The sequence below is a fragment of the Sphaerodactylus townsendi genome, linkage group LG17, assembly GCF_021028975.2.
Source record: "Sphaerodactylus townsendi isolate TG3544 linkage group LG17, MPM_Stown_v2.3, whole genome shotgun sequence".
NCBI classification, from domain to species: domain Eukaryota; kingdom Metazoa; phylum Chordata; class Lepidosauria; order Squamata; family Sphaerodactylidae; genus Sphaerodactylus; species Sphaerodactylus townsendi.
In genome coordinates this window covers 1,129,179-1,140,087 of record NC_059441.1, presented here as the reverse complement: position 1 = coordinate 1,140,087, position 10,909 = coordinate 1,129,179, and the positions used below count along the sequence as shown (strand labels likewise).

The 10,909-nt window shown below is 46.7% G+C and overlaps 1 protein-coding gene across 1 annotated transcript; it reads right to left on the bottom strand.

Annotated features, from left to right (window-relative positions):
• Window positions 1-2,727: 2,727 nt before the first annotated feature.
• TRIM69 (tripartite motif containing 69) lies at window positions 2,728-10,364 on the bottom strand. Its single transcript, XM_048482095.1, has 6 exons — window positions 9,870-10,364; window positions 7,400-7,495; window positions 6,226-6,459; window positions 5,112-5,134; window positions 4,507-4,631; window positions 2,728-3,657 (listed from the first exon to the last, which is right to left on the bottom strand). Exons 1-6 carry the CDS (start codon window positions 10,362-10,364, stop codon window positions 3,113-3,115), a joined length of 1,518 nt encoding a protein of 505 aa, XP_048338052.1. The 3' UTR covers window positions 2,728-3,112.
• Between the last annotated feature and the right edge of the window lie 545 nt (window positions 10,365-10,909).

Genomic DNA, 10,909 nt, shown 5'->3' with positions numbered 1-10,909 from the left:
TAGCACTTCAGCAAAACTTCTACTACGTCTTATTTTCCGGGGATGTCTTATTTTCGGGGAAACAGGGTAACATGGAGCCTGCCAATTGTTCTAACAAGGTGGGGCCAGGTGGGGTTATTGCCCAGCAAGGTTTCTGACCAGAGTTTTAAAAACATTTTCTGTGCAGAGTTTTAAAAACATTTTCTGTGGAAGCAGCACATCACAAGGATTTGCGCTGTGCTACTGAAGGGAAGCCGCAGGATCCATTTTGTGTCTGGTTTTGCCTCCTGTGGCAGCCATTTTGTGGCGGCACCCACCAAGTGTGTCTAAATTCCAAAGGTGACCCCAAACTTTCTGAGCTGTTTGATGTGCTGCCCCTGTTTGATGTGCTGTCCCTTAGCAAAAGGGACGACAGCCCCAGAAGACCCTTTTCTGGAAAGAGAAGAGTGGAGGAATGAAATCCGGCAAATCATGAAGTCTGTGCTGAATAGGGACCAGCAAATGTTGGTCCTGGGACTAGATCTGGTCTCCTGTGGATCGTTCAGGGTGGCCAGCATTTAGGAGCCATTGGCCTACCGGTTGCCATGCCAACCCAAAAGTGGCTACCCGGTAGGAGAAGTTAAGGCAATGAAAACAAGATCTGCACAGAGTCTGCTTTGTTAGCGGCCATCTTGATACAACTAGTTGCTGACCAGGAATGTCAAATAAAGTTTGTTTGCCTCAAGTTGTCGTCTCTTCAGAACTGGGGGAGTTTTACTAAATTGCATCGCGATGCTTTGTTTTCGACTATCTGTCTTGCGTTTCTCGCACCGCTCCTCCAAGAAGCTCAGGGGAGAAGATACGGTTCCCCTCACCGTGTTTCTCCCTCACAACCTTGCGAGGTGGGCCACACTGACAGAAGATGACTGGCCCCAGGGTCATCCAGTCAGGGGTCTACCGAGCCCGTGCCTGACATGCTAGCCACTATACAGCCCTGTCAGCCGCAACCTGTTGGCTGAAAATATGGGTATACCAATATTTCCACAACATGGCTACTAATATTCCACTAAAATTCCTTTCAGGAATTTCCCAATAAAATTTGGCTACTAATATTCCACTAAATATTCCACTAAAATATTCCACTAAAATTCCTTTCAGGAATTCTCTCACGACATGAACATCGTGCTAATAATGCCACACTTTGCACCTTAGCCCTGTTTTGACTGGTTTTGTCTTGAGTAGCTCTCAATGTTTTTAAAAAAATAGCTTCGTGGCAGAGAATAATGGCGCCTTTCCCGCCCTTTCTCGCTCCTAATGCCCCCGCAAATATGTGAGGGTCAGTCTGGCTGAGGTAAATGTGCGCCTCCTTCCCTCAGCGGCCTGGCTGCCCTCACCCCAGAGGTCGCAGAGGTCTCGGGCGACGCTTTGGGAGAACCAGGCCTGGTGGCCGCTGAACATTTTGAGGTTGCCTCTGCTCCGCTGCCTGTTCTTTTGGTGCCAAATGCCTTGAGGTGGGCTGTGAGGGGGACCGCCCTGCCCGTCCCTCACACGGATCCTTCCCCTCAAGTGTGAAAATCACTCCCGTGCTCGTACACGTTCCAGCACGCGCGCACACACGACGTGCACTTTTTGAGACGCCGCAGGCAATATCTCGCACGCACGCCCTCGCACTCCACAAGAGCTCCTGGTAGCTTCCACAAGTGTGCGGGGTTGCCAACTGGTCAGGGGCTTTACTTGCTCCGGTGCTTTTCACAGCAATTTGGGGGGGAAGGTATGCGGGTGGGTAGTTTTATGGTCTTGAGGACTGCTTTGTACAACGATGCTCTTATTGCCCGGGCTTCTGTGTAGGGCAGCGTGTAAATCCCCCAAATAGGTAGATAAATAAAGTTGATCTGCCGGTGAAATTTTCACAGCAAGGAGTTAAATATGGAGGTTTGGCTGGACGGCTTGTGAGGCCTATGACTTCTGTGGATACCAACCCACTGGGGGCACATCATAAATATAAACTTCATAAATATAAACTTCACTTATACCCTGATTTTCTCCACAATGGGGGCGGCATTTACATTTACGTTTACAATTTACATCCATCTCCTTTCCTCCGTTTCATCCTCACAACAACCCTGTGAGGTAGGTCAGGCTGAGAGAATTAACCTGACCCAAGGTCACCCAGAAGGTGGCAGAGTGGGGGTTTGAGCCCGGGTCTCCCAGATCCTACCTAGGCTGACACTGTAATCTGGCACGCACCACCAATTTATTGGGAAGGGATGGCTATGGGAGCAATTTGAAAAGTTGGCAACCCTTTGTCGTGATGGGGGCAGAAACTGAGAGGGTTTTGACTTGCTCAGTGTTGGTATATGACTTGCCAAGCTTTCTATCCGTGTACACAACAGTCTACCCACACGTACATCTGTCTGCCTGCTAATCAAGCTACATATGGATATATCTGTTGACATATACGTTTATGTTTTTCTCTCTATGCATATGGGGGTAATAGCGGAATTTAGGCTCGATTTCTTAAATGCGCTAGTATAAATTCATCCAAATTAATAATTTGTTCAACATAAATCTGGGATAAGGCAAAGGGTATAGGTATCTGCCGCTCAGGAACCTATAAACGTCACAGTGAAATTGGGATATTATTATTTTTTTATTTAATAAAAAAAGGAATGCATGCTTTTCTTCAAAATTGAGGAAATCCAGTAATTGGAGACTTCTCAACTGTGCAATCATTGCAGAGTGTCAAACTTTCTTATCTTTATTTCTGCTCTGGATAAGACATCCTCTTTTGTACTTTCCCCTACTGAACATAAATAAAGTTAACTTTAAAAAAAATAAATCATGTAGACAGCTTTTTTTACAGGGGCTAAAATTATTTTGCGGAATTAACTCAATGGAATATTTGGTCGCTGTCTTTTCGAAGAGGAGTTGGTTCAAGCGTACTTCTCGCACTAATGGCTCCTCTCCATCTCCACATTTAGGAAGAGAGAGATGAAGCTGTTGCGTTCAGGCTGGAGTTCGATTCCAGAAGCAGTCTGCGGGTGCTAACTGACCCTCTTCGTCGGCATGAGATTGCGTCACCCTGGATCCTGTAAGTGGCCTCCATGTAGCCATGCAGCAGAGTCAGACCACGAGAGGCTTGATCCTGACCCATCTACATGTTATAAGTCACAATTCTCAGTGGGTCCCCATTCTCTCCGGAGTCATTCAGACACGGGCAGAAGTATGGGTAAAGCTTCTCGGCAAAAGTGTCCACGAAAGAGTAGATGTGAATCAGTTTACTTGCGTCGTAAAAGGACACCTGGCCCCCCTCGTAATCCAGGTACACCCCAACTCGGCACAGTGGGCTTGACATGGTGAGGCAGCGAGGAGGAACGTCCAGGGCCTTGAACTCACTCTTCCTCCTTAGCTTTATAAGCCAGTGGCCAGCTTTAGATGACATTGGGTAGCTCCCTTTCCGGCTAATGCCCTCCTTTACAACTCCGAGAGTCCACTTGGTCTTGTTCTCCACTTCCACTTCCCAGTAGTGCTTCCCAGAAGTAAACCCTTCGGATCCCAGGATAGAGACACTGCAGTCAAATCTCTCTGGGCTGTCTGGCAGCAATTGCTTGGAATCGCCGTGACTCACGCAGGTCAGATCTTCTGAGAGAACCAAGTTCGGATGGGCTGTGGCGGGGTCCAAAGTCAGGAAGGAAATATCTGGTTAATGAAGAAAACGACGAATGATTAAAGCAGAAGACCGTGATTGCATCAGGACTTCTTGAAAAGGCCTTCTACACGAATATGGTATGCTGAGCCAATATGGCATAGTGGTCAGAATTTTAGACTGTAGCGGATAGAATTCTAGACTGGGTCTGGAGATACCTGGATTCAAATCCCACTCTGACAGGAAACTTACTGTGTAATCGAGGTCTAGTCAATGTCAGCATACCCCTGAGGCCTTTGGGGGTAGGGCGGTTTACCAAACCGAATGAATGAATGAATGAATGAATGAATGAATGAATGAATGAATGAATGAATGAATGAATGAATGAATGAATGAATGAATAACCAACCTGCCTCGCAGGGTTCCTGTGAGCTATGTATGCTGCTGTGACCTCCACTCAAGAAAGGTGGTTTAAAAATCCATTAAATAATGATGTAGATTAAATTATATTTCTATACTGGTTTAAGTCACCCACACTGTAACCCAAAAGAATCCTCAAGAGATCCATTAACAGATCTATCAGCATATACCAAGCTTGGCTTTTGTCCTCTAAAATCAGCCTCTTGAGCTTTGGAGGCTGATCCGGTGAACCAGATTAGCTTGTGCAGTCCGACACATGCCAGCTGGGTGACCTTGGGCTAGTCACAGTTCTTCGGAGCTCTCTCAGCCCCACCCACCTCACAGGGTGTTTGTTGTGGGGGCGGGGAAAGGGAAAGTAGATTGTAAGCTCCTTTGTGTCTCCTTATAGGAGAGAGAGGTGGGATATAAATCCAAACTCTTCTTCTTCTTCTTTAATCTCCTTCAGTGTGATTTAGCTTTGAACAACCAGGAGCCAGACTTACCTGGGCTGAGTATGGACTTCATTTCCTTCCACACCAGGTATTGCACCGGCCCTTTGAAATGCCCCATGCTCAAAGATCCGGACACCAGCTCATTCTGTGAGGACTGCTCGGTTTTTTTATTCACCCTGCACAGACCATTAAATGCACACTACCGTTAGCAGGCTGTGATGGTACGTGTACGTGCAGAGAGGGGGGAAATATTCTAGAAAATATTAATTACAGCGATTTGAATATTATTCCTTGGGAAGTTAAGGGGTCTGAGAGATCAACAGCATGGGGGAAATCGCAAAGAGCTGAAACCCCAAATAAGTATGTAGGCGATAATACATGGAACTGGGGCATATTTGTGCATCTCTAGTCTTAACCCTTAAGCATTTGGCTGAATCCTCAGGCCAGACGGCTGAACATGTGTTCTGTTTTGTTTTTAAGCCTGGAGCCTTCTCAGGTTAATGTTGGATTCAGAACCAGATACAAAGGTCGCTATGAGAGCAAGTGGGGGAGAAAGCCAAGCTCAACCTAGTAATTGCTTCCATAAGTAAGTACAAGCATCCCAAAGATGGATTGATGTGGTCATTTGAAAACACCCACCAGAGACCCGCACTTACCGATCCACGAAGATTTGTATTTCCTGTCAGAGAAAAGGAAGGGAAAAAACCCTGTTTACTGACTTCTTGGGAATGTATATTATGTGCATAACTAAGCAGATAAAAGTCACTAATTTTTTTGTTAAAACTGTATTAGTATTTAAACGGTGTCACATCACAAAGGACACGAAAACGGAATCCCAGAAAATCACATTTTCCATCTCAGTTTCTTCTGCACTGAGCATTAACGCTAAAAAAAAAAAATTACCACTTTCTCTTTATCAATGGGCAGCCCAATCCAGAGCCTCTGGGGACCACCCCCCACCCCCCGCAAGAGTGCCACCCCTCCCCCGCAAGAGGGCTTCTTGGCAGCGCAAGGAGGCAAAAACAAACAAAACCTCCCTGCCACTGAAAAGCCCTCCATTGGGCTTTACAGACTTACGCCAGCCAAAGTGGTGGCATAAGTCCAAATCCTCGATGCAATGTTCTGGCAGGCAAAAACTTCTGGGTTGAAGCTGACCTCTGGAATGCCCCTGCTGCATCTATCAAGGATTTCCAACTGTCCAAAAACTCAACTAAATTATTTTCTTCAAGTTCGTCTGGCCATATAAACTGGCTGATTTTTGAGAGAGCCAAATGCAGATGTTTCCTCCAAACCCAGGAACATAAGTCTGCCCTCCGTCCACCACAGCAACAACTATTTGATGTTATACTGTCTCCCAAAGCTTAGATATTTGTTATTATTATTATTCCACCCTCAAGACTCAGGGAGTTTCACAACGCTGAATAAACACATTAATAATATATAAGTGCAATAATAAGTACACATGAAATAAAAACAAGGCAACTCTAAAAGTGCCTAATTTGGCTAGGGGCAAATTTATCCCTCTTTAGTTTTCTTGGACAGTCTCTGGAGCCTTCCACACATGCAAAATAATGCACTCTCAATCCACTTTTCACAATTGTTTGCAAGTGGATTTTGCTATTCCGCACAGTAAAATCCAGCTGCAAAGTGCATTGAAAGTGGATTGACAGTGCTTTATTCTGCATGTGCGGAAGGGGCCAGTCTCTTATGCTCACTGATTAACCAAGGAACAATATTTCAAAGATGTGCTGTCACGTCTGGATCCCTTACTTTTAGGAAGCTTGCAGAATTCTGCTGATATAGGCGGGACTGGATGTGCCCCAGGATATCCTTAGTATTCTGCGACTTGTCTTGGAGCAGGTTTAAATTTGCCTCCATTTCCTGGAGGAGAATGTCACTTTCTTCCTTTAGCTGTTTGATTAACATTTTCTCCTTGCCGTGAAGAAACTGGTGCAGCTTTAGGAATTCCATCGAGATGTGGTATTGAAGTTGCAGTTTGTTCTCCTGGAAATGCACGCAAGCAAATTGATTAGGCATAAAATGAAAACAGCAACAAGAGCTGGGGCAACTAATAACATCCTTGTCACTTGCCTGATAGAAATTCTAAAAAGGCAAAATCCTAGGGAAAAACAAAAAAAAAAAGAATTTGGTGCATTCTTCCTACATCTTACAATCGGTACAATCGTGAGAAAGTTAACATTTGCTATTCTATGTATTGTCGAAGGTTTTCACGGCTGGAATCACTGGGGTGTTGTGTGGTTTCCAGGCTGTATGGTTATGTTCCAGTGGCATTTTCTCCTGATGTTTTGCCTGCATCTGTGGCTGGTGCAGGCAAAACGTCAGGAGAAAATGCTATTAGAACACGGTTATACAGCCCAGAAACCAGAGGTGGGATCCAGCAGGTCCTCACAGGTTCCCGAGAGTAGGTTACTAATTATTTGTGTGTGCCGAGAGGGGGTTACTAATTGGTGATTTTGCCACCTGATTTTTGCCTTAGTTACGCCCCTCTTCTCAGCAGTAGCGCGCAGAACTTGTAGCAGTCTAGCAGGAGGTGCACTGGTGTGCGTGGCAGCCTGCGCCTGCGTGCATTCGTTTCCCGCCCAAGGACTGGCACAGCGGCTGCGTCCTTGCCACAGCCCTGCCTATGAATGCCCCGCCCCTGGAATGCCCGGCCACACCCCCGTCGTACCCCGCCCAGCCCCATTGGCGCTACACCACAGTTTGAATCCCACCACCATGGATAACCTGTTACTAAAATTTTTGGATCTCACCACTGCCGGAAACCACACAGCACCCCACTTCCCATTCAATTTATTCTTCTTAAATACCATCTGCTCAACCCCACACAGATGGCAAAATTCCTACAATCAGCTGTGCAGATTACAGGGGGAACTGCAAACTGATAGATATTCTGAGAGGGGGTTCCTGTATCAATGCAACCCACTTTATGATTAGAAATCTTCTCTTCCTGGGCATTCTTCAATATCTCCAGCTTCAGTAGAATAGACCTCAGCTGAATTCTCCTGGAGATCAGTTTTTCCTGCGGAGAAAATGCCACACTGGTTATTAGCCTGAGAAGGCGGTCGTTCGGACCTATATCGTGCAATGAACAACATGGAAGAACCTCGTAAAATATCGCAACAGAGTAGAACAACCCATTTCGTGCTTTTAGAAGATATCAATCTAGGAAGACTGTTCTTAATTCCGGCCTCAAAACAAGGGGTAGACTTATCAGTTGTTACAGAGCTAACTGCTTGGGAATGAAATAAACTGAAAGAAATCCATTGTTATGGAAGGCCTACAACAAGGCATCCAGGTAACTGGACAGTATATTTCAGTGGTGGTGAACCTATGGCACGGGTGCCAGAGATGGCACTCAGAGTTCTCTCTGTGGGCATGCATACACAGAGTTCGTCGTGTGATAATAATGTAATTATTTCAGGGAGATTATTAGCATTAAACCGAAGACCTAGTTTTGGGGAAGCAGCATTCCCTGGCTGGAAGCCAGCGTGGTGTGGTGGTTAAGAGCAGGTGGATTCTAATCTGGAGAACCGGGTTTGATTCCCTGTTAAGCGCTGTTAAACCCTACTGATTTTCATGGGAAGAACTAGAGCATGATCCTTTACCTGGGAGTAAGCTCGGTTGCTGGCAATGGGGTTTGCTTCTGAGTAAACCCTCCTAGGGTCGTGATTCACCCGTTTGAAATGTTGCATAGTTGCTTCAAAGCAAAGCCATCGACTACCACCAAGCTTGCTCCCGAGTAACGCACGCCTTGGAGCCAACCATTTTTTATACTAAAACCTCAGTATTCATGTTAAATTGCCATGTTGGCACTTTGTGATAAATAAGTGGGTTTTGGGTTGCAGTTTGGACACTCAGTCTTGAAAAGGTTCACCATCACTGGTATATTTCAAGGGTTTTTAAAAAACATGTTAACACATATACTTATAAAAGGTGTCAGTGACAAGAGAAGAAGAAGAGTTTGGATTTATACCCTGCCTTTCTCTCCTGTAAGGGACTCAAGGTGGCTTACAAGCTCCTTTTCTTTCCTCTCCCCGCAACAGACACCTTGTGAGGTAGGTGGGGCTGAGAGAGTTCTGAGAGAACTGTGACTGGAAGGTCATCCATCAGGCTTCATGTGGAGGAGTGGAGAAACACATCCAGCTCCTCAGAGAAGAGTCTGCTGCTCTTATGGAGGAGAGGGGAATCAAACCTAGCTCTCCAGATCCAGAGTCCACAGCTCTTAACAACTACCCCATGCTGACTCTGTTGATACAAACATCTGCTCAACCATTTGTGAGGCTTACTGTTTGCCAATGAACAAATCAGTCGAACTGACCTCTACTAGCTGTATTGAGCTAAATTGTAATCTATCATCTCTTTCTCTCTCTCTCTCTCCGAAAAGTGATCTTTGTGCCAGATAAGTATACAGCGCTTTGCGTTTTAAAAAAATAGGTGCTATTAAGCATATGCAAGGTTGCACCAATTTCCACCAATTCCCTCCTCAGGACTTTAGAGAGCTCCCCCCCCCCCAAAAAAAGTGCCTATCATAAAAAGCCCTGAATTATATACAGGGTCCATTAATTTAGTTAAAAGTCAACCTGGCATTTAAAAATAGCTTATATACATCTGGGGCACCCCTTTACTTCTCAATAATGGGTTGGATCCCGTCTACTTTTTCTGATAGCAGAATGGACTTTTCTGCATTCCCTGGCTGGGAGCCAGCGTGGTGTGGTGGTTAAGAGCAGGTGGATTCTAATCTGGAGAACCGGGTTTGATTCCCCACTCCTCCACCTGAGTGGCGGAGGCTTATCTGGTGAACCAGATGTGTTTCCGCACTCCTACATTCCTCGTGGCTAGTCACAGTTCTTCGGAGCTCTCTCAGCCCCACCTACCTCACAGGGTGCTTGTTGTGGGGAGAGGAAGGGACAGGAGCTTGTAGACAGCCAGCGTGGTGTAATGGTTAAGAGCAGGTGGATTCTAATCTGGAGAACCGGGTTTGATTCCCCACTCCTCCACCTGAGTGGCAGAGGCTTATCTGGTGAACCAGATGTGTTTCCGCACTCCTACATTCCCGCTGGGTGACCTTGGACTGGTCACAGTTCTTTGGAACTCTCTCATCCCCACCTATCTCACGAGGTGTCTGTTGTGGGGAGAGGAAGGGAAAGGAGCTTGTAAGCCACCTTGAGTCTCCTTACAGGAGAGAAAGGTGGGGTATAAATCCAAACTCTTCTTCTTCTTCCCTCCCCACCCCAAAGCCCACCATAAAATGCTGTTGCTGGGGTACAGGAGACCCTGAGAAATTACAGAAAAGGGGTCTGCAACAGAATGGGGGCAGGAGGAATCGGTGGAGACGGCCACTTCAGCCTGGATCCAGCTCAATAATTTGAGCGGCTGTTTTGCGCCTCGGTTACCGTGTAGATCTGCACAGCATCCGGAATGAGAAGGAACTGGGTGCTCTGGTCTTCGGGCTTCTGGGCTTCTCTGCAGCTGAAGCAGGCCAACGTCCCTTCTGGCTTCCAGTAGAGCGTCACCGGTTCATTGTGCTCCGTGCACCTCTGCTGAGTGCTCATCACGTGGCAGGCCTGGAGCTTCTCCACCATCCTCTGCAGCACAGTGTTCTCCATGTAGCTTTTGTCTGGAAACCTCCCTTGGCATTCTGGGCAGACGATGACGCCTTTTCTCAGGCAGAGGTTCTCGATGCACACTTTGCAGAAGTTGTGGCTGCAGGGCAGGATCATGGGTTCCCTGAACAACTCCACGCACAGGATGCAGGTCAGTTCCTTGATGAAGTCTTCCATTGGCTCCCCCCATAATGATTCGGTTGAGCTGTGGGGGCTTGAGTTTCCTGGGTCTGTGTTGGAAACCGGTGTGGAAGGGGAAGGGTTTTCGCCGGTGGAAGAGGACATAGCGGTGGAAGGATTCACGGCAGGATTATCCTGTCAGGAGAAGAAGCCAAGGAATGAGATCTCCGTTTCTTCCCTCAGTCACAGAGCTCAAATCATCATAAAGGCGGCACGATAGCTTCATCTAACTGGAAAAGAACTGAAGAGTCGGATTTATATCCCTCCCCTTTCTCTCCTGCAAGGAGACTCAAACCCCTTTCTGTTCCCCCCTCACAACAAACACCCTGTGAGGTGGTAGGGGCTGAGAGAACTCCGAAGAACTGTGACTAGCCCAAGGTCACCCAGCTGGCGTGTGTCGGAGTGCGCAAGGTAATCTGGTGACCCAGATAAGCCTCCACAGCTCATGCGGCAGAGCAGGGAATCAAACCCAGTTCTCCAGATTAGAGTGCACCTGATCTTAACCACTACATTACTCTGGCTCACAGTCACGGAATGCAGAAAAGTCCATTCTGCTCACAGAATAAGTAGACAGGATCCAACCCATTATTGAGAAGTAAGGAGATGCCCCAGATGTATATAAGCTATTTTTAAATGACAGGTTGGTTTTT

Excerpts from the sequence above, each read along its gene's own strand:
- TRIM69 (XM_048482095.1), bottom strand. The coding sequence starts at position 10,364 with ATGTCCTCTTCCACCGGCGAAAACCCTTCCCCTTCCACACCGGTTTCC. Across the intron at positions 6,460-7,399 it reads AGAAGATTTCTAATCATAAA|GAGAACAAACTGCAACTTCA; the intron begins GTGGGTTGCATT and ends GTGCATTTCCAG. Across the intron at positions 4,632-5,111 it reads ATACAAATCTTCGTGGATCG|GGTGAATAAAAAAACCGAGC; the intron begins GTAAGTGCGGGT and ends TGGTCTGTGCAG.